General features: G+C 36.3%; 1 protein-coding gene across 1 annotated transcript in view; it reads right to left on the reverse strand.

Annotated features, from left to right (window-relative positions):
- The window catches only part of NUP155 (nucleoporin 155kDa), a gene marked incomplete at its 5' end in the record, with an annotated part of 24,826 nt that extends 1,797 nt beyond the window's left edge, over positions 1-23,029 (reverse strand). The window contains 27 exons of the mRNA XM_010137038.1: positions 498-634; positions 1,849-1,959; positions 2,901-3,021; positions 3,499-3,612; positions 3,862-3,991; positions 4,446-4,600; positions 4,733-4,837; positions 5,105-5,258; positions 5,687-5,822; positions 6,459-6,597; positions 7,259-7,450; positions 8,884-9,017; positions 10,878-10,981; positions 11,189-11,307; positions 12,189-12,255; positions 13,085-13,235; positions 13,340-13,402; positions 14,510-14,572; positions 15,868-15,956; positions 17,410-17,504; positions 18,393-18,503; positions 19,564-19,734; positions 21,063-21,163; positions 22,017-22,169; positions 22,265-22,362; positions 22,490-22,581; positions 22,889-23,029. Of these exons, the coding sequence (XP_010135340.1) occupies positions 498-634; positions 1,849-1,959; positions 2,901-3,021; positions 3,499-3,612; positions 3,862-3,991; positions 4,446-4,600; positions 4,733-4,837; positions 5,105-5,258; positions 5,687-5,822; positions 6,459-6,597; positions 7,259-7,450; positions 8,884-9,017; positions 10,878-10,981; positions 11,189-11,307; positions 12,189-12,255; positions 13,085-13,235; positions 13,340-13,402; positions 14,510-14,572; positions 15,868-15,956; positions 17,410-17,504; positions 18,393-18,503; positions 19,564-19,734; positions 21,063-21,163; positions 22,017-22,169; positions 22,265-22,362; positions 22,490-22,581; positions 22,889-23,029 (3,246 nt within the window). The remainder of the gene's footprint in view (positions 1-497; positions 635-1,848; positions 1,960-2,900; positions 3,022-3,498; positions 3,613-3,861; positions 3,992-4,445; positions 4,601-4,732; positions 4,838-5,104; positions 5,259-5,686; positions 5,823-6,458; positions 6,598-7,258; positions 7,451-8,883; positions 9,018-10,877; positions 10,982-11,188; positions 11,308-12,188; positions 12,256-13,084; positions 13,236-13,339; positions 13,403-14,509; positions 14,573-15,867; positions 15,957-17,409; positions 17,505-18,392; positions 18,504-19,563; positions 19,735-21,062; positions 21,164-22,016; positions 22,170-22,264; positions 22,363-22,489; positions 22,582-22,888) is intronic.
- Positions 23,030-23,164: the final 135 nt, after the last annotated feature.

Genomic DNA, 23,164 nt, shown 5'->3' on the forward strand with positions numbered 1-23,164 from the left:
TCCCTACACTGTAAAGAATCTGGGTACAAGGAAGCAAGTTTGTTTTAATTCTGTTTAAGCCTGTTCTACAAACTAAAAATTAAAATGTGATTTCATATTCTTTATGCCTATTGCATCAATAGATTAGAAAAGCTGCAGTAATATAGCAAATTTTATTCATTAATAATAAACAAATTAAATTATAGATTCGAGATATGCTGTTCCTTCTCCAACACAACAATTCTAACCCCACTTAATCCTAAATCAGCTTTAGGTGAAGTAAAAGGATTAACTATTTTCCTTGTACTTTAGGATTGAAGTGAATAAAATCAACAGGGAAAAAAAAAACCCCAAACACAGCAACATAGCAGTAAGAGTCCCTGACTGAAAAAAAGCTACAAAAAAAAGCTATTAAGTTGATACTTTGACGTATCACACATTATTTTACGTTTCCCACTAAAGACAGACCTTGATAGAAGTTGAAAATAAGATTTTTATTTTCTGGCTATTTTCCTTACCCGTGCTTTAAACAACTGGTCATATACTTCAAGCAGTCTTTGCAATGGCACTCCAATTTCTTGCATGGTATACGTTACGAAACCAACATCCCAGTTCAAAGTGCAGACCTGTTGCTCTAGAAACTGCACTAAAAAATCTGGAAAAGAAAAATGAGAAGTTTAGATTCCAGCTTGCTAATGGAAGTCTAGCAAAGAAAGGCATATGAAAGGGATTTACTCGCAGGTTTAATCTTCTGTCTTCCACTCAGCTTGTACCTTTCTCCAGTGGAGCACATGTAACAGTTTACCCCATTCTGCACTGAGGGAAGGATATGCAAAATAGAACTAGCTCCCAAAGGTGGTATTCAGCTATCAGCAGTGCATGATAGGAATTACTCATGCTAAGTACTTTATTACAGCCCTGCCATGGAACTATGCTGTTAAGGAAAGTTCTCAGCACAAAAGAACATACTATCATGTCATTTCCCAGAACAGCCAGCAACTCTACTGCATCTTTTATCATGCTTAAGTGTCAGTAACAATTAACAATATATTGCTCAGCACTAAATGTTCTTCTACAGCATTTCAGTATTGTGAAAGAACATTCAGTGCTGAGCAACATATTTTCCAGGTTTTATATAATACTAAATTGTTGAAACGTGACTGTCTCAAAAGCAGAAAGAAGCTCCAGAAAGTACCAAAAAATTTCCTGAAATCTCTTTTTAGGATCTACCCCTGCAGATACAGTAGATACTTGAAAAGACAGCAGATACATGTGGCTGCCTAAAATCCTATTATACGTATAAGTACATATTTTTACTTTGTACTTCGATACAAATTCTATAAAATGGGATCTGCACAGCCATTCAAAAATAACTGTTGCTGACTTCTAAGCTTCATTTACGTCCCTTTCAGGATGGAAAACTGTAGATGCTGGTTAAATCCCTATATAAATTCTAGGAAGAACTGCACCTGTAAAAACTGCTAAGGTTTTCTAATCATACAAAATGATTAGGAATTGTATTTCTACTTTTTGTCTAACCTGCCTCTCCTCAATCCATCATCAAAGTCACTGTAATAATGAACAAGTATCTTAATGCTAATTTCCCAGATTAAACTGAAAATAGTACCTCGCTACCCTCAAGATCAACTTCATCACTAGTAACAGTTTAAATTGTTTGTGAAATTTTTTGCTGTAGCTTAAGAAACGAATTACTACAGTAATTATGTATCACAAACATCAATATTCTTTCCTTTTAGATTTTTAAAAGAGACATTTCTTAGGTTAAAAATTTTTTAACAGGCTAAAAAGAAGCTGAGACTCATTCATGTAATGCATATGTTTATTTACTATGCAGGCTAAACAACTTGCCTAAAGGAAAGTAACGAGGTGTGCCAGCATATATCTTCCCAAGCAATACCATCTTCAGACTAAGTGCTTGCATTCTGTCAGCGGGGCTCAGGGACACACTATCGCTCAGCTCTGAAAGCGAAAAGAAATCATTTAGAGAGAACTTCAGGAAAAAGTTTCACTGCTACACTGAATTACTCAAATTTACTACTAACACATGAAAATCTTACACTATTGTCAGTGCAAAATCAGCATGTGCTGGTGAAAATACAACTTTTTCTAGTGTGGACGCATCTGTACTCACAGATTTTTATGTTTCCTTGAAGTTCTATGCACATCTGCTTAAAACCCCCCAAAATAAACAAACAAAAAAATCCCAAACCCCAATGCCAAACCCAACAACAAACCCACAAAAACCCCACTACCACCTAGCTTTTCCCTCAATTCACTGTCAATGTTATTTGCACAGTGGCGGCTCTGACCACAAAATCCAAGAGAAAAAAAAAAGGCAAGAGAGAGTCATGGTAAATGGTGCGGCAGATTATCACAGCTGAGTGGTGAGGCTTGCAGAGCTGTGCCCACTACTCCACTTTTCTATAAATGGAAAACTCCCTTACACTCCTGTCAACATTATAAAAAACCCACTCAACTCCGTGAAGGTTCTTCAATCTTCGTCATGATAAATTTAACATTTTTCTTATAATTTCCTAACAGTGAAACCGTCAGGCAATGTCACAGGTTTCCTGAAGTCCATATATAATGGCACCAAGGCCATGAAGGGATGAAACAACTTCTTAAACTTAATCTGGAATGTGATTATTCAAGACATGCATGCAATATGGTCCAACATCTATGTAAAAATATTAGTCTTCTGTCCTTTAGGCACACAAGCCAAAGGTCAATGAACTACTAGTTCACTATAGTTACCAAATATATTACAGAATAGCCCCGAAAAGATGCATCTCACTTGGACAGCCCATCAGTATTAGCACAGAGCCAGTCTTTAAAGCTTCAATGGTACCGTTTTATTCTGTAGTTCTAGCGTATTTCACTCCTAGTCCATTAAGACCTACCTTTCTCAATGATTTCTTGCCAGAGAGTTTGAACCAAGATAGGATCAGAATGACCCGCACAATGTATAATTGCAAGCTTACACTCTGAGAGCTTAAAAGGCTCAGCAAATTCTCCATACAGCTGAAAGAAAAATTAACAGGCTTTACATTTCAAGTAAGATAAAAAAGAAATTTCAGAAAATCACCTTTTCTTTCTTTGGTATGGTAGATATCAGACTAGTAAAGATACAACTTAAGTAACTGTCAAACACTAAATGATTTTTTTTTTTACTTCATTTAGCTTCCCTTCTTAAATATGATTCCCAATTTTATATGAAGTTATAATTAGTGCCATTAATTTTCTAAGAATTTTCACAATAAATGAAGAAATCTAAGAGACTTAATAAAGATGGTAAACACATGGAAGAAATTAAAATACTAAAGATTAAAGGAATATCAAAGTAGAGAAAAAGATGGTCTAGGGCAACAGACATTCTGAGATAAGGAATGCCAAACTGTCTATTACTTTTCCAAGTCAGCACAGGATCACACTTTGCAAAAGACCACCCCACCCCCATAATGTGATAAACAGACTTTTAAAACAAAGAATTTTAATCACCTTGGTTATATCCATCAGCTCAGCATCAAGCTGGGAAATTGCATCTTGCACTGAAGAATGATGAGAATACTGCCGCTGTAATGTTTCTTGTATTTGAAGCTGGATCCTTGAAACCTTGTTTAAAACGAAAAATAAAATATTTCAAGACTAGATTAATTTAATCATAGCTTAAGAATTAAGTGGTTTACATGTAGAAGTGTTACTGTCTTATACCTCAGAGTCCCCTACCAACTGCATAACTTTGCCATGTCAGGAAGAAAGCACAGAAAAGCATTTCTACAGAACTGGTACTGAAAACGTCATTGTGCCAATGAGACAAAGTGAAATAATGCATTTACAGTGTAGCTTAGAATTTTTTCTTACTTCCATTTTCTCCTGTAGTTCATGTAGGAATTCTCCATCTGCAGCTATAGGAGATACGGCAGTGGAACTTTTGGCACTCAAAATGGCACGTGCAATGTATTCAAGACGCTGCTGAAGAGAAATTTCTGAACTGCAAAACAAGTATTAAAAATAAAAGATACTTAATGTAATTATTTGAGTGTTAGTTATATTCTAACTAGACTCTGGGAGTTAGTATGTGATTTGTCCAGATTTTATTAAATCATGCAGGTCATTATCTACCCAGGTAACCCCATCTTTGCTGCAGGCTCAGTTCTAATGTACTCCTCCATCCATGCTCTACAGTTACGCTATTGCATTATAAAATTCTGTGTTAAGAAATGACCACTTAATATATGGTACTTACAACAGGAAATATATTGCAAACTAATGTGTAATACATAAAAAAAAGGCTAAGATATTTAATTAATTACAATTTTTTTTTAACAAACATCCTTGGGCACTGGCCTTTTCTTAAAATACCTACACATGAGGTTTTGATTATAGTTCATTCACTTTTTCCCCAGTTATCTCAATATTTGCAATAGATGACACATAATCTGTACCTATGCAGGTCAGCCAGCTTAGCCAAGACTCTGGCTGCATTGCTAAAATTTCTGTTCTTTTCAAAGTATCTCCACAGTAAATCCATGTAACGGACTTTGTTTTGGTCTATCTTGGTCATCCGCACAAGGTAGGGTTCCAAAAAGGGGGCAGTCACCTGCAGAAGTCATAAAGATAACATTTAAATTCTTCACTCCTCTTTTTCTAAGTGTCAACATTATTACAATTATCTCTTCCAGTTCAGTGGAACCCTCCAACAATTTATTTCATTGCATACAGATAAGCTCACCTGTAGCAGTTTGTCCACCAAGTCAACTTGTATCAACCAGTTGTAAAGTGCGATACTGAAGAGTTCATCTGTTGAACGCTGAGCCAGCTTTAGCATTTGTTCAAACTAAGGGAAGAAAAAGCCAAAACTGGTATTCCAGAAGCTATGACATTACGCACTGAATATGTCTGCGACACACTTACGTTCACATTATTTGCATGCCATCATTTCTATGAACGCTCTGTACATAAAGATGCCAAATCATGACAAATTCATGACTTTAATCTTCTTTGGTAAACTATTCCGTAATTTTTAAACAATAATAAATTCTACACCCCTTCAAATCACACTATCTTCTGGACCACAATCGTGATTTTTTGGTGACATTCTTACATGGTGCCCTGCTTCTTCATTGCTTAGCATGTTGGGGTCAGATGACAGCACTGGTGGACCTGGCTTTTTAGGTACACTGGGAGACTGAGGAGCAGCTTTACTTTGATTCACTAGCTCTTGAAGGGTGTCAGTAATACATTTGTAGCTATTCAATCTGTAAAGAGAACAAAAGAAAATAACAACTTTGGAATTTTCATTGCAACTATCCACGAAATACTCTTCTCAAATGTTGTTATTGTATGCCTTCGTAAATACAATCACTAAACTGTAAAAAAAGGTCACAGATTATTGTCAGCTAGTTGTCACAATCTGTTTTCTCAGTCATCTTTCTAACAAGTATTTTTGCAATGTTCAGTACATTCAGTAATGTTTTCAGCATCTATCAGTTTACCCTCTGTTCCAGAGTAAGCTGATGTCATACTAATGATAATCAAGGAGAGCGTGCTGGGCAAAACCATCTATATTGTGTCCCTTATGATCAAGTGTTTGTCATTACCCTGCATACCTTCCCCAAGAGATACTTTTCCAGTTGCTTAAATAAAAAGCCCCATATCACGGTGATAAAGTATCCCAAAAACTTGCCTCTCTTGAAAAGCTTGGAGTCCAACAACATCCTCTTCTGGTTCTCCATTTTTGTAGAAATGAAGGCCAAGACCTTGGGGATCTTTCTTCTCAGCAGCTGTAAGAGACAGCTCTACTACCCCCTCATAGAAACGCACTAGAAAAAAACCCAACAAATACGATGATTCATTATTGCATAAAATCTACGACAAAATGCTAAGTGACATCAAACACTTTCCATTTTAGCAAACAATAAGAAATAAACCCTGTACAATACAGACCAGAGTGAGTAAAGGTTTATTCCTGTAGCTAACGTGTGATTATATGCAAGTTTGAAGCTACATATTTGTACAGAGGCTGAATTCTTGATTGTTACATCTATATTTAAACTACGTATTAGCTTCTACTGCATAAACCAGGATTCGGAACCATCTCTCAGACAGCACATTTGGTGTAAAACCTTACCTGCAAAAGTAGTCATTTTCCCGCTCTTTATATACAGCCCAACAATTTTCCTAAAAACATTTTTACCACATGAAACAAATGGACATTGCAGTGTGAAATAAGTGGATGAGAATACTTTTATACAGAACTGGGCTTTTTGATTGGTTGTTGAAATCTAGAAAGGCATTAAACAAGCACAGGTTCAAATATATTAATTTTAGAGTTACCAAGAAAGTGTTTATGGTAAAACACTATCAGTTGAAAGTTAGTAAACAAACAAAAAAGATGATGGCTTGAAAGGATTCTACAGAAACTGTTTACCAGAACAAGATTAGCGATGGCGTCTTACCCTGCCTATATTGCGCACAAACATTAGCAAGGTCTACTTGATTACTGATTTTCTGGTACTCTTTCAGTGACTCTCTTAGCATCTTCTCCTTTTCCAGTTTGTTTTGAGCCTGTCGAGACCGCTGAAGCAGTTCATTTGCCTAAAGATAAATGAAGGGAAAATAGAAATGAGTGACCTGAACACAGTATGATCCGATCATGGATTTTGTTGGAAGTCAATGAGTTATTATTTCAAAGTTCAAAGCTGTAACAGTAGAAATATCAATCTCTCAAAAGCACTCTCTCATGACTAGGTAACACCAAGTTCCTAGCAGACAGACTGTACAACGGCAATTGAGAGAAGACCTTAAGACTTAAACAATCAACTGGTTCCTCATTCTTCCCTCATCAGTGATGTTTTTCACACCTACCTGTAGAGCTTCAAAGAAGTTCTTAAACACAATTATCTTTCCACAAATTCCATGAAACTATGCAACAGACAGAAAACAAGGGAGTACGCTGAGGAAAAACTGGACTAAGAATACATTTAGAAACATCAAGAGGACAGTTTATTAGATATCACATTGGAGAGAGAGAGGCCCTATGAACTCTACAAATAATGGCAACTTCTTCAAACTAGAGCTTGCATAATACTCAGCACTGATCAACCACAAGATGCAAATAGGCACATGACTTGCCTTCATTGGTTGTTGCGCTCCTGACCCTACTTGACCACAATCATTTACAAGCTGCCCAACTTTCCTCCTATAAACACGTTCTAAAGCTGTGTGTTGGTGCTGTAATATCTGGAAGCATGCTTACCTTGGAACATACAGCATCATCAGTGCTATAAAGAAGAGGACAGATATCTTGCAAATGGGCAATAATGCCATCCACAGCAGCGTTATCTCTGATATAACAGTTTATAAGAGAAGCAATGAGTGCTCCAGTCAACTCTCTGTCTCGAATGACCAAGTCTTTAAAAGCAGTAATCTTCAGATGTTCCTGAAGTTCCTGAAGATAGATAGAATTGCATTAGTTTACCAAACTTTTTATTTTATTGTTTAGAAACATCACAGTATTACAGCAGCAAAGTTAACTCTCCAGTAAAAACATACAAAACTCCAGTGACTGAAGTGTACAGCATAGAAATAAACTATTTAAAATACACATTGTATAGGAAAATGGAAATAAGGAAGAAAGTCCTATCAGTGAAGGCTCTAGACCCTTGGATGCTAAAGGACAGTAAGAACTCCTATTAGCAGACCTCCTCTGCCATCTTCACTACCTGCCACTTTTGTTTCGGATCTCTGCAAGTAAGAATGGAATTAGCAGTTCCCCTTCCTTCATAGAGCACTGTGAGAATATACACCCCATAAAACAAGTAAAATAATGAGAACCATCTAAGTACTTTCATAGATGAAAAAATGATAGATGCATAAAAAGGCAGAATTTACTTCTCAAATAATCTATTTTCCTATCAAGTGACAAAACAGAATGCTTTGCATTCAAATTAACAGCTTCTTCAAAGGCTGGATGCAACTTCGACATTATCAAAAGGTACACAACAGTAGCACCCATAGTTCTCTAAGATTCCTTCTTTACAAGCAAGGGGAGGCTGAGAGAACTGGGATTGTTTAGCCTGGAGAAGAGAAGGCTCAGGGTGCAATGTGTGGGATCACACTAATTAAAGGTGTAAAGAAGGCAGACCCAGACCTTTCTCAGTGGTGCCCAGAGGCAGGACATGGCACATTGGCCAAAAGCCAAAGCAAAGGAAATTATACCTCAAGATTGAAAGATTTTTTTTTACTCCAAAGGTGCTTCAACACTGGAACATGTTGCCCGGAGGCTGTGAAGTCTCTGTCTTTGGATATATTAAAAATTTTACTGAACATGGTCCTGGGCAATCTGCTTTAGTCCCCCCTGCTTTGAGCAGAGGGGGGCAGGTAACCTGCAGAGGTCCCTTTCAACCGCTGCTGTTCTGCGATATATTCTGGACCCCTACTTACACCCCAGTGCAAGGGTTTGAGACTCTACAATGCTATTGCTCTCCCATGTTAAACCTTTACCACCACCAAGGCAAAGAGTGAAATCCTCTTAGCTGGACAACATTGGTCTATTCTTTTCAGCACATTTTGCAGAATGTGCTTAAGATGAAAACACAGTAATTTGTAGAACCAGACTAATTATTACCTGTCAATAAAAGTAAAATAGAATCTATTGGTAGTAACACTTCCAATTTGCTAAAATTGGGTGACAAGTCTATACTCCACATCAGTCTCTTAAAAATAAACACTTGCAACCTGAATTAAAATCCATACGTGATTAAAAATTCACACGCTCTTTCTCAGTGAATTAAAGTAATACACCTTTGGGAATATCTAGGTAGCAAAACAAATTCAGATGTTAAATACAAACAAATTAAAATCATAGGATTCACATTGTACCTTTTGAAGTTCACTCACAACAACGCTGAATTGGTGTTCACAGAGCAACTTCCATAAAGCCAATGCTTGGCAGGTTTTGCGAACAAGCTGCTGGATGCCTTGAAGTGAGGTCTTCTCAGTTAGCTGTGCTTCAGCTGAAAAATTAAAGAGATTGTCAATAAGTGACTGTTCGATGTGTTTCAAATTAGCGTGTAAATTTTTTGTGGTTTTACAGTCTCCTTAAATTTCTAGTATTTTTTTCCTCTTCCATGCTTGATTAACGCTGTCTAGCTCTGTTTGAGGGAAAGTGCCATGTTAACATTTCCCCAAAACAAACATCATCTGTCAAAATTTATTTTAAATTATGCAATGCAGGAGGAGTACTTTCTGAAAGAGAAGTATGTCTTTGTGAGTGCACTGGATTTACATACTAGTCTTAAGTTTTTGCTTGTTTTTTTCATAAATAGTTATCACAAGTGTAATTACGATGAACATAAAAGAAATAAAAATAAAACCATACATATTCCCCTTTTGTCTGATTACCTGTATTTGTCTTTAGAAAGAACAATTACAACTTCTGTCAGCGCTGCCTACACTATCTTTAAAGGAACAACAACTACTTAGAAAACTAGTTACATTTAAATTTGGAAAGACGTATTACATGCAGTGAAAGAATAATGTAGAAATACTTACTATACATACACCCATATAAGGGTGGAACATAACTGCAACAATTTATATCTTTACTTTTCAGTGCTTATAGTCTAGAAATGAGGCAGCAATTAATTAAATTGTGTCCTTTAGCAATCCAAAAGGGTTTATGGGCTTGAGAATGCATAAAAATGAAAAAATAAAGTTATTAAATGTCTACCAAATTCTACTTGACTTTAAAATAAATTACTATTGAAAATGAGCAATACAGAAAAATAGGTAGAAATTAAACCCCACAATTATACCCACATGGACCAAAACCATCTTCGATTCTGTATGCACATCAGCAACACTTCCCAACTGGCCTGCAAGTGCTGGGTAAAAGCTACACTAAAGAAGGACAAGTTCAAATGGGCTGTACAACAGGCTTCGTATTTCTAAACAAAGCTTTGTAGGCATTTCAATGACTGCAACTTCAGCAACTTTCAGTACAGTACACAGGACGAACTCACTTGTCTCACAAACGAAATGCTGAACAATTGCTATCCTGAAAATACAAAGAGGTGTGCAGCTACTAAGTACTGTAATGAGGAGATGGAAAAATCTTATGAAAATGGATATCATTGGGAAGAAAAAGAAGGAGACAGTAAGTGTGCCAAAAAACCTCTAGCTCTGCATGTCAAGGCTGTCTGAATGGGGAAAATAGGATAAAGAGGACACATATCTACACTGAATTGAAATTTAATTCTTTGTATGACAGAAGTTTAGATGTGCTTTAAAGTTCAAGCACTTTTATTTAACTTAATAAATTGAGAGATACAACTTCTGTTTTGCAGTGGCTCAAGACCACTAGCTGTTTACTGAGCTGAAACCCAGATTCTCTTGACAGAGATTCTTCTTTGTGGATACTTGTGGACACTTGAATAAGTTGCAATATTAAAGCTTTCAATATCAAAATGCACTATAACACCTGCAGCGAGTAACAAATGAAGACTCTTGACACAGTTAACGTAAAGGCTGAAATGCTGCTCTATCTAGATTTGAGTTTTTATTCTGGGCATATACTTCATCTCTAGTACAGTTCTATGTAAATGATTTTTTCAGATCAATATCATTGCAGAAGCACTGCTCCTGACGGAACAGTATGATATACTTTGGAAGCAAAAGCAAGGTGCTAGCAAAGTTACTTTCCAGACCAGAGTGCTTTTTCTGAAGAACTTCTTACCAAGTATGTCATATTAATTAATCTCAAATTTGTGAGGAAAGACAGCATTTTTATTCAGAGGTTTTAACAAGAAAAATAAGAAAGGCAACATCCAAATGCACCATTCCTTGAGACTTCCTGTTCAAAAGTAATTACATACCATGATATTTCCTCTGGAGTTCTTGCTGGACTTGCTGGGAACTTCCACCATCAGGCCGCATGAAACCCAGGAGCCTCTGTTGCAGATTGGCTGGTGTGCTGAAACTGAAATTCCAAAATAAAAAAAGATGCTAATATGATGACAAATACCAATTTTTTTAAAAGATGAAACATAGTAACTCATTTTTTGCATCTCAATAGTTGAAGCTGGAGACCATACACACACTTCAGCTCAACACAGATACACATGGTATAGTTTTTCAAGAGCTGGACATTAAATACCATTAGTAAATTTAAAACCATGAATAATACCTTGGGTTTCCAAGGGCTCCTACTGTAGCGAACTGCGAATTTCTGTCCAGAAATTCTTGTAAACCTTTTAATTCTTGTAGTACGCTTTCCAGCACATGGGATGGAACACTGCTTTCTACCTGCAAAAGAAAGCAGTCTTCTTTACAGAAAGCTGTGGAGAGAAGTTTGGAAACTAAAATGTCCAATTTTAATCTAAAGCCACTGAACAGATTAACACAAAGAGGGTACAACAAATAAATAGCATAACAGAATGCTGTCACTAAACCACAACATTATTATACCATGGTCATTGAGGAGGGGGCACACGTGTGAAGAGGCAGCAGTCCCCTGAAGATAGCTGAGATCCTACTTTCTTTGACTCTTTGATAACCAAATCAGCTGTTTTACTATTTCCAACTCTGAACTAAAACAATGATTGAGCATTACTAAGACACAGAAATGTAACTGCCAATATATTCCAGAGTCTCCCAATTACCTGGGAGGAGGAGAGCTCATGTGGCAGTTAATTTGCATTGCTGAAATTACTCAGTTCAGGATTCTATTAACATCCACAGTCAGGAAAGATTTTGTTATTTTGACTGTGGACAAGAAGTGAAAACACCAAGATGTTAGTCAGGAAGACGCTGGAAATGTTTTATGTCCTTGCATAACTGTAATGTTTATCCTAACCCAGGAAAGCATTTTATTTTCATATTGAGGGAATATGCAGAAGTGAAGGAGAAGTGATCACTAAACATGGAGGAAAACTGCCCATTGCTAATTAACAACAGAGGTCAAAATTACAATTAGGTTTCTTAAAAAAATGACATTCAAAATCATAGCCTAAAAAGATTTAAAACCTAAAGCTACTCCCTAGTTAACAGCACAGCACTTAAGAAAACACTCAAACAAGGATGGGGGTCTTTTTCTTATCAGTTTATAGCTGGGAACAGAAGTATAAAAGGGCTTAAAACATATAGTATAAGGAACTTTTAAAAAACCAAAATAATCTTTTACATACTGCAACAACTTCTCGATTGCCACTTTTGAAAACTCTCTCCACAACTATACTGCCATCCCAAATATTTCTGCAATACAAAACAGCACCATGTTAAAAGCCAAGTAATTTAATCAAGTATTTTTGCAAGCCTTCTATGTGCAATTTCTTAAGAAAGAAACAGTAATGCTTTATACTTTAAGGGCTAAAATAAGGATTTTCATTATACATTTCTGGATGGTACAGGTTAACAGGTAGTTAACAAAGTTTCGCATTTAAAACTTCAATCAAATGAAGGATGACTTTCTCAAATAGTTTAAATATAGGTCAATGTTACTCTCTGGAAATACAGTGTAGGCAAACAAGTGTCATAAACAAAAATTTCTTTCCCAACCAGGATGCAGAGAGTGACCAACATATGAAGAGCTCTGTTCTTGCTTGGGGCATTTAGCAACACAGGACTCATCATCCAAGAAACAGAATCCTGTTTAGCCTTGCTTCATTGCTCTGATTGGAGCATACTGTTCAAAGCTTCTCAACAGAAAAGATTTCAAGCCAGGACTTTGATCTTGTAAGTCCTCCTTATTTTTTCTGATTCATCCTTTAGTAGGAATCGAAACATACAACTCATAGGTATGAAAAATAAAACCACAGTTTTCAGAGTTGTGCACATACGCTTGATAAGTGTCTAAGCAACTTTCCTGTACTAGCCATTCACTGAACGCGTTATTATTAGAAGAGCTGTAAAGAGAACATATTGTATCAATGGGTACTTCATAAAAACAACACAAAAATGCACTTTACTAGTGTTAAATTTAAATTCCATTGATAGAACTCATGACCTACAAGCATTAGGGGTAAGAAAAACTATGAAACAAATGGAGTGACAGAATATCTTTTTTTTAACTGAAACCTCTCACCCTATAATCCGAGCAAAGTATATGCAGATGCCATTGTGTCTTCCAGAAAATACTATCTCGGGACCCGTCATTCCGCTAATGGATGTTCCAGGGTGAGACATAGAATTCCCAGAAGAAAACATCGGAGTTGACACACAAGGAGATTGTAAACCTAGGATAAAATTAAGTAAATATTCCTCATTCGAATGTAAATAAGAACATCTAGTTGAAAAAAAAAATTCTCCATTTCCCCAACAAAGGCAAAGAAGGCCTTACCTGGCCCAGGTGTCGTCAAAAAGCTAGGATTAGGATACGAACTATCAACAGTCAACGGGGAACCTAAAAGGGAAAATAAATAAAGGTAAATTTGTTAAAAACAAGCAAACAAATTAAAACCATCAAATGAAAATAAAACAGATAAAATCCCCGTGCAAAAGCATCAAAGTCGCTAAATCAAGTACTTTAAAGTTAGAGCCATTCCAACAGCTTTTATTTACAGTTAAATACCAAACTACGCTCATTTCTTAAAAACGCAACACTCCACAAGTGAACCAAATGAGCATGCTCTTTCAAGAGCAGTTATTAAGCACTTCTTTTCCAGCATTCATGTGTTATTTATTGCATGCCACCTGTTCTCTGCACCGAATATAATACTGTCCATGCACTTCTGCTTGTTCTTCACCTTCTGACTACTCCCATTCCTGATGCAGGCACCTATTCTCAGAGTACTCGCTTTCATCTAGATCTTTTCATAGAATATTAATCAATTTTACCTGCAGAACACTCAGCTGAAAGAAACAGGTATTATTTCTCTTAATTTTTACGTAACGCCGTTGGACAAATGCTACAGCAACAATGCTAACTGGGAACATTCAGTTTGACAGTCCACAGCCTCAGATTCAGCTGTGAGTATTCAATCCTTCTGCAGATTAAATCTAGATACCTAATTTAAGAACCAAAACCATGAAGAACACATGTGGTCATCTACAAAAATGTCCATGTACCATCAGCATGTAGGATGATACACGGCAGAAAGGGCAAGAAAACTGGCACTCTGAACACCTAGTATTTATTAAGGAATCAGTCCCTCTTGCCTTATTTGCTACAGTTCTCTCAACTTCGCCAACTCACATCAGCACAAAGGATGAACAATGTCATTCACTGAACAGTGCCAATCCATTCTCAGAGGACATTCTGCTGTGTGCCAAGCAAAGCACGAACTTGCAGAAAAGCAGCATGCGAAGGCATGACTAGACTTTCAACAGTCAGGAAAAGAGGGAACTATGTTAAAGGCACCTGGCCTTTTAATGTTAACATTATTCTAATGCTAATTATTCTACATGCAATATGTCAAGATGTTTTAATCAATTTCTATCAGCACTGTCTGACCGACTACATGGGACATCCCCAGTATCAGAATCTTAATTTCACATGACAGTTTTCTACCCTTTGAGCAAGCAGAGTAAGTAGAAGCAGAAGAATGGCGCCATCTTCCACCTGGACCTGTCACTGAAGCAAAATGGAAACACGTGCTTTGATACTAAGTTTCAAAGGGGCATATATGACTGCAAATGATAAAAAAAATTCAAACATATAGACTTGGGAAAAATACATTTACTTCTAAAACAAGCCACATGATTGATTACAGAGTTTCCCATCATTTCCCCCAAACCCTACTTTCATTCTCAGACAGCTCCTAACACCTGTCCTGCCCATAACTGCTGTCCTCTGCAACTCAGATTTAATTTTAGTTTTATGCCTTCCCTCAGCTCCTTCCCACATCACTACTGTTCCACAGCACCAGGCTTGGAAAGTCATACCATTGATGCACTAAAAATAGCCACCATACTTTGAGTTTTAATACTAGTTAAGAATTCTGAAACAGAGGGTCAACTGTTTTTCCAAAACTTCATCCCAGCTCAGCACACTTTTACCCAATACTTAAAAATCTGGATATATGTCAAAAACAGTATTGAAATGGAATTTCTTTCCATTCCAGGCAATCAAGTTTTTTCCCCATGTGTAGAAGTGAGTGGTGCATGTCAGATAAGGCTAAAGGATCTTGGAAATTAATGAGTTCCTGATTAAAAAAAAAATTAGTCATTCAATCAGAGTTCCAAATCCATCATTTTTAATTTCTTTTTTAAAAACCCTTAAGACCTGGAATTGAGTAACACCATGTTAAGGAACAGCTTCCTAAAGCAATTGTAGAAATTTCAGCGAATGAGTAATACAAAAAGGCTCCACTCCAAAAAGCACCAAGTTCTGAGGAGAAAGAACAGGCACTATTCTCATTTGTAGGTGGCAGCGATGACCTAAACAGAAACCAAATGCTGAAGTTGGAGCTTTTATAGAGAGAAATCACTCCAAAGGACTAACCCGCTTCTTGATCAGAATTTTTATTTTCTTCTCATAAGCAATACCTGCCAAGGTACAACAATGACACTGCATGACAATATTCTGCTATAGCCACAAAACGAACTACTGATCTGTGTAAAGTTTGAACTATAGTCTTGATAACTTGTTCTCTGGCTGACGGCATGTCTCTGGCAACCACAAATGTATACCTTCTTCATATAATAGTAACAGACTATATGCAACATCCAGATGTAGTTTGAGATCACATTACCCTCTCGCAAAATCAAAAATAAGAGAAATGAAAAAAAACCTCTGTAATTAATTAACCAGTGGAAAATTAATGATGACTTCAGACAAAGAGAACTCAGTTACTTGTGAGAAGACAAAACACAGCATATTTGAGGAAAAAAAAACCTGTCTGAAATCATGAAATGCTTGCTACTTACTGGCAGGAACAGGAGAAGCCAAAATAGGTCCAACGTTGATTGGAGGAGGGAGAGCTGATGGAAATCTCATTTGTGCCTCTCCACCATACCTCAAGTTTACATGCAAAGACAAAAAATCCTCACACTTTAAATACAGTCTATTTAATTTTCATGTCTTTCAGAATTAACAGCAATTTTGGGGTTCTTTTAAAACAAGGACTAAAAAAACCCAGCATAACTTTTCAGAAAGACTTGTGATTGTATGATGCTTTTGGCAGAGGCAATCTAACTGAATATATGTTATATGAAAAGCATTAAAATAGACAATTGCAATGGTAAGTTAGATGAACAACTAAGTATTCTTTTGTGGATTTTTAAAGATCTTTGGTTATATGACATGATCAGGCTTTAAAGAGTGATTTACCAATTCTCAAAATCAGGCTTATGGTTTGGTATCTTTTTAATGATTGCCTCTACAGGAAGATGGAAAGAAGGACACAGTTGGGACGACCCATGATTATCCTTCTATTGTCCACAAGTAATTTCTATCCTTCTCTTTCCTTTAAGCACTTTGTTAGGTCTTCCCTTGAAGCACTTTGTTAGGTCTTCCCTTGCTAACACCCTGCTTTTCAGAGTTATCACCCCCATCTTCTCTCAGATTTTGTAAGGAAATTGAATTTAACAAAGAGCAACTACTCAGTCTACTGAGAATAGCTGACTTGATGTAACACCTTCGTAAGTTTCTGAAAAGAGCAAGAAAGCTTTTGGGAATGTTAACACTTGAACACCACTGCAAACATACAAAGCTTTTTGTTCCAGGCTATGTGCCCTGTGAGGACAGCCAAGAGACCCACAATATACCATCTTGTTTAAGGCAGCTGATTAAAACATACATAACCTCCCCACTTCCAAGGATATGCAGTACTTAAGATACACGGGTGACAAACTAATCCTCCAGAGTGGAAGCCCATACTTCCTCACTCATTTTGTAGAGGAAAAAGACAAATTAAATCAAGCAATCCTAAAAAACCCCAAATCAATGTACATGACCAAGAGCCGTCAGGTCCTGATCAGGGTAAGTCCATTTGAATATAAATTTCCTTGACACAGTAGTGAACAGCATAAATAACTGCAATATGTTACCAAAAAAAAAAAAAAAAAAAAAATCCTACAAAAACCTCACAAACCCAACCCAAAAAAACCTCAAAGAAACCTAAGAATTCAATAAAAATTTTAAAATTTGCCTGCTGTTTTCCCAGCTGAGTTGGTCTCATTAAAGACATTAGTAGACACTGCACTCCAGTGAACTGGGATACGATAAAGTATAGGTAAGTGCATTTGAAGACATTCTCAATAGCCTCCTCTACATGTGGAATATTACAGGAAGCTTCCTTTTTTGATGAGCTCTAAATTAGTGCAAAAGCACATTCCACCAGATTTAACAGTCTATGCTCACTTTAAAACCATACTCACTCAGCCAGCAGGTTAGAGCCTGGACAATTATTTACGGCTGTAGTGATCTCAGGCATAATATTCATAAAAATCTACAGAAGTGAAACGTACCTGAAGAATGCTCGAGTAGCCCAGGCAGATACTTCTCTATCACATGCAGCATTAGAACAGGCCAAGATAAGGCAAGTAGCACAGGCCTGATCCTCCTAAAGCACATTAGACTATCAGTGTGGCAGCTTACAAAAAGTTGGTAAGAAACGTATAGAAGTTATATAGCTCAATAACTAAACAGTAAATACTTTTTTGCATCATTTTATTTAGAAGACAAGGAGATCAGCTCTTCCCGTTATAGACAGGCAGTGAACTATAGTGGGGCATCCCACTGCAGAGGGAAGTTTTTGTTACAAACAGTTTTTGCAGACTGAGTACAATTACTGGTAGGAAACAATGTCCATGTCTGTCATGTAATCATGATTAAGATTCCATTACACAATTCTACAGAAATGCAAATTAAGATTGTGTTTGAAGAAAAAAAATCCATACAAATAACGGTTTGCATATTCAAATGGCATGTTAAAATATACTTAGAAGGTCCTATCAAAGCACAAGAGAATAGATTACAGTGAAGATTTACTACAGATACTAATCGGTACCAGTCAAATTAAAATTGCAATCCATGATAGTATTGTTTGTTATTTAACTTAAACAAAAATAGACCAGTTATACACATTTCTACTGGTCTTCAAAATGTTCTTGTAGTGGTAGGAATTTAGGTTTTTCTAGAAACTCTTCCTCCCCTGCTCTTAGATGATCTCCTTCCTAAACTAAGAACTGTGTTATACTTCCGTGTACAAGACATGTAAGACATAAGGGAAAGTGAATTACACTTCAATTTTTAGATACTATAAAATACAAAGTTGTTTCTCACTATACATCTTATTTTATGTACACAACGCAGGAGGAAAAGCTACTACTTTAATCGATAAAAGAAACTACAAGTTTGTAGCAACAACTGAAAGATGCTAAAGGAAGTGATTAGATTTTTGTATATGTTATAAATCTTCCATTTTTCAAAACAGGTCAAAAGTTCTCACCTGATGCAACTTGAAAAATCTTTCAATCTCTTCTCCATCTCCACCTACATTGCTAACAAGCAGATGCCGCAGCTGATCAACAGGTCTGAGTTTCTGAAACATAAAGCTCCCCTGAAAGCAACCCAAATTAAATTAGACTGAAGTTGTCTTTACTCTGGCCATACCAACACTCCCTCCCCACAATGCTTATCTTTAGCATTCTGAATTTTCCTTTGTTGCACTACTGGATTAAGATACAACATTAATGGTGCCTAAAGCCCAGTTCCCATTCACATGCAGAAAATTCTCTAGCCAACTATATGAAAGACAGGAAAAATACTGCAATGGCTGTAAAACCTCCATAAACCGAGATTAATTTTCCTATCCTTAGCCTAACACGAATCATACAATACAAACATATATCAATTGTATACAGAAAAGAAAAGCTTTATGTATCTTGCAATTCCTCAAAACTACCTGGAAAAAAGATACTCGAATTCTGGATCAAGGACATAGTAAGACTCTACACTCAATCACGTTGTTTGCATCCATAGTAAGTACTGGAGAAGCTCCAGTTGCTGCATTTAAGAAAACAGCTGCCATTAAACAAATGTGGGTTGAGTCTAGAGGATGCAAGACATTAATGATAAAATATAGTATTTAAAAAAAATTGCTTATTGGTTAAGCTATCAAGTGCCCTAAAATACTGCTAACGTAACGAGAAAAGAGAAATAGTGAATTTAATTTTTTTTTGTTTTGTTTTTTAAAACCCTTTCAATAAACCCTTTTGGGACTTCTACGAGAAAGAAGAAATTACTTATTCAAATTTAAATTGCCAACAATATTTACTCAATCAATATTTTTTGGGTAGCCAGTGTCTGCTTCAATTTCACATAATCTTGAGTTTAACCAAAGTTAAACAAATTTCTCAGATGATCTGCATCTACAAGGGTCTCTGGAGACCAACAAAAACTATTCTAAGATACTGTAGAAGAGAAGCTGACCCAGTAGCTTTCAGCAGATTTAAAAAAGACACAACTGGTTTCAAAAATCTTCTTTCTTATTCCTTTTTATTTTCAGAATATAATCCTTACAACATATCCCAAATTAGCAAATGTTTACAAGTTTAAACCAGTCTTCCAACTTCATATTTACGCTTCTGATTTCTTAAATTAAGAAAATTAATACTCACCTGGGCTGAAAGCAGAACAAACTTCTTAGGTGGCAGCATGTGTTGCTGCACAACAACAGGTGAATCAGTTATTGGAATAATGTCTTTATTTAGCGGTGTTACAATCTTCTGAACTTTAAATTCATCGGTAGCAGAAAGAGCCCAGGAATGTCCATCAATACGGGTGGTCATCTGAGCAACAGGTAGATATTATCCAAAGTTAGATAACAGACATGGACTTTGCACATCCATGTTGATATATTACTAATTACCATTTAAAATTACACAGAACAGAATCTACTCTTGACCCAATAAAATCTAAGGAAAATAAGCAAGTTTTTGTATTGCCTATCAGAAGGTTATCACCAAATTTACAGCTATATATTCTGCTGCTTTTAGGAGACAGGGATAGTGTTTTATATTTAAATGTAAAACAACTTGCAACACAGGATCCTTTAATGCTTTAACAGTTAATAAAAAAAAATGCTGCAACTGAATCAGAAAAGTTTACAAGACTTTCATAGCTGGCAGTGGTACTTCAAATATAACTCAAGAAGAGACATATGGTAGTGAAGAAGTTCCAGAAAACTAGGTATGTTAACAAGGAAGAAATGCTGCTCAAAAACAGGCTGCACTTTTGCTGGGAAACCTAGCTGTCTGTTACCATCAAATGCCTTGGAAAAAAGAGAGAGGTCAGCACTTGGGATATTTATGTGTAAGTTTTCTCAGGGAAGGGATCTGGAGTAATTAAAATGCTCCTTTGTAAGTTATTAAAACAGCAGATAAATCTAAACTGACTTCGAAACTTTTAACTTTTACAGCCTCTCCATTCCCTCCATCTCTACCACTGTTCCTCCAATAATACTATTTTTCACATGGCACTCCTCTACTTCAGCAGAAGACTTCAGACTGCCTTCAGAGCGGGAATGTACGAAATGTCTCCCTGAAGTGATACATGAGGTAATAAACCCTCTTCAAACTCCTCTTGCAAACCCACTTATGTAACTATTAGGAAAAAGGAAATCAGAAAAAACCCCGTGAAATAATAAAGAGAGTAATCACATCTGAAATTTAATGAAGAAACCCGAAGTCTCTAGCATTTACATTTCAAACTATTTCTGCCAAACTTTATCCTCATCAATAAACACCACTACAGACTGTGGACCATGTCTTCCTGTGCTTTTGCACAACATGCAGCATGCTATAGACAACAGTGTTTTCCAACAGGTTAAATAGATGTCAAGGCAATTGCTTATAATATTTAGCTTGCATTAAACTAGGAAGTATGGCTAAACTAGGAATTCCCACTACGGGATCTCTTCCCATTTACTGACAAAACTGCCTACTAATTTTTTTCCTCTTGTAAGGATATTGATTAGTAGCTTTGTAAGCATTTCCAAACTCCTCATGGAAGTCAACTACCCATTTCTTGAAGACCGTATTATTCAAGTATCTGTTATTAGAAAGGAAAAAATGATATCTAGATTCCATCCAAACTTTTCTTTAGTTTTCTTTAGTACCTGAGTTTCCATCATTGGCTTTTGAAAAGGGAAAGAATCATGATTGATACACCACAAGATGTCATTGTCCTCATTTTCTGAAGCTGCCATCAGCAGGACCCCTAGCAAAACCAGCAATATTTAGTTCGCATTAGAAGCAGTAATCATCCATTAGAAGCACATTCATGAATTCTTTCCTTATTTAGTAAAAATCAGTCTTTAAGTCCCCATCATATAATCTGAACAGCAATAATATCTCCTGAGTTTGCAGGTCATAAGTTTCTTCAGAGGGTCATTTTTCAGACCTTTTTTCCTTCACAAAAGGTCACCATTTGCCATCTGCTCTGGAAGCGGCAAACAAAAATGAGTCTAAAATAGGTAGAACATGCCTCAAAAATGAGATGTTTAAACACATCATGGACGAAAAAAGATCTACAACATGCAACACAGAGACACCTCCCCTATACATTTTTGCAGCACTTCTAAAAGTACAGCCTACAATCAGAAGTGACATAAAGCTGGAACCATCTGGCAGCTGTTTGCTATATTATACAGCAACAGTAGCTAAATGAGTTAAAAAAACCCAGTCAGCAGACACTAAACTCAGCATGAGAGACACTGAATATGTAAGAAGCCTATTTTATTCCCTGCTTTCAAGACCTAATCACAGATGACATGTAGGCAGATTTGAACACATTATATCTATTTTATGGAGAGATTGGAAGAAGCAAAGTTCGATCAATACGTGAACAAAGTTCTCTGCTCAAACACTGCACCATGCGGAAGAACTAAATTCTGGAAATTATTACAACCTTCCACTTCCAAAACCTCTTTGATTAACATACAGAAGCCATGCTTAGTTTTCAGTTATTCCCACTGCTTCAAAATTTCCAATGTAAAACCAGTGGATAGCGTTAAAAAAAAAAATCCAAAAATATTCAATCAATTTCATTTGAGCCTTATTCCATTGCTTACCTTTGCTATAAAGAGCTCTATGAACTTTTGCAGGCTTTTCCACATTAGAAGCAGCTGAAAATCCAGGTGGTAAACGGATATGAACCAAGGTTAACATGGAGGGACGAGCTGCTGGATGCTTAAATTGTGAAGTACTGAAATACAGTCGAACACCTGAACAAAAGATTAAAAAAAGTTCACAATTTTGATAAACTGTAGAGACGCCATTCATCAGTTTAAAAGGGGGGTAATTTGCATTTCTTTCTTACCTGCATGTGTGATTGCTAGCAGTTGACAGTCTATGGATTCAGAATTTTCAATCACTGCTATTTGAACAATAGGCTTAAATACAGAACGATCTATTGTTCTGAAAAACAAAACAAACCCATACACCCTCAATCCAAAGAAAAAAACAAACAATATTCTTCAAAAATAGTGCATCAAACATTTGGCCTTAAAAGAAGCCTCTTAAACAATAATTGTCATAAATATACCTGGCAATGCTCCCAGCAGCAGAAACCATAGCATTTTGTGAAAGAGAAGTAACCCTGGTCATTCCTTGACCATCTTGTCCCAAATCGTAAACCTGCAATTCAGTCATACAGCTTAGTGATTTACGGCTGAATTAATTAATATAGCCTCATCTATCAAGCAGCAACTCAAACTCTATTTTTATTTCATCCTCATGTTTCCATATAATTGAGGGAAAGATTCAAAGGCTACTCTTTTCTCAGAAGGAAGTACTTCAGGTCTTCAGCACACACTTTGTTACAAAAAGATCAACTGAAATAATATTCTGACACATCTATAGAATTCCCAGGTATTGAGGAAAACTTTAAAAGTTATATACACATTGGTAACATAGCCAACAGTCATAAGAAGTCGTCACATACTTGCAGCACTCCTTTTTCTGAGCGGGTGTATAAGATATTTCGAGAGTTGTCAATGGCAATTTGAACTACAGGATCTGGGGAGGGTGGAAAAAGTGGGAGAACCACAAAATCAACAGCAATCAGAAGCTTATGACAGAGTATCTATAAAATAATTAATTGTAAATTATCAAAAACTGCAGGAGTTCCACACAGGGCTGCGACCACAAGTAATTTAAAACAGCAATTAATTTCACACAATTATTTGTAAGCAAAAAAAATTAAATAAATATATATATA

This window comes from Buceros rhinoceros, unplaced genomic scaffold (genome assembly GCF_000710305.1).
Source record: "Buceros rhinoceros silvestris isolate BGI_N320 unplaced genomic scaffold, ASM71030v1 scaffold2415, whole genome shotgun sequence".
Taxonomy (NCBI): Eukaryota; Metazoa; Chordata; class Aves; order Bucerotiformes; family Bucerotidae; genus Buceros; species Buceros rhinoceros.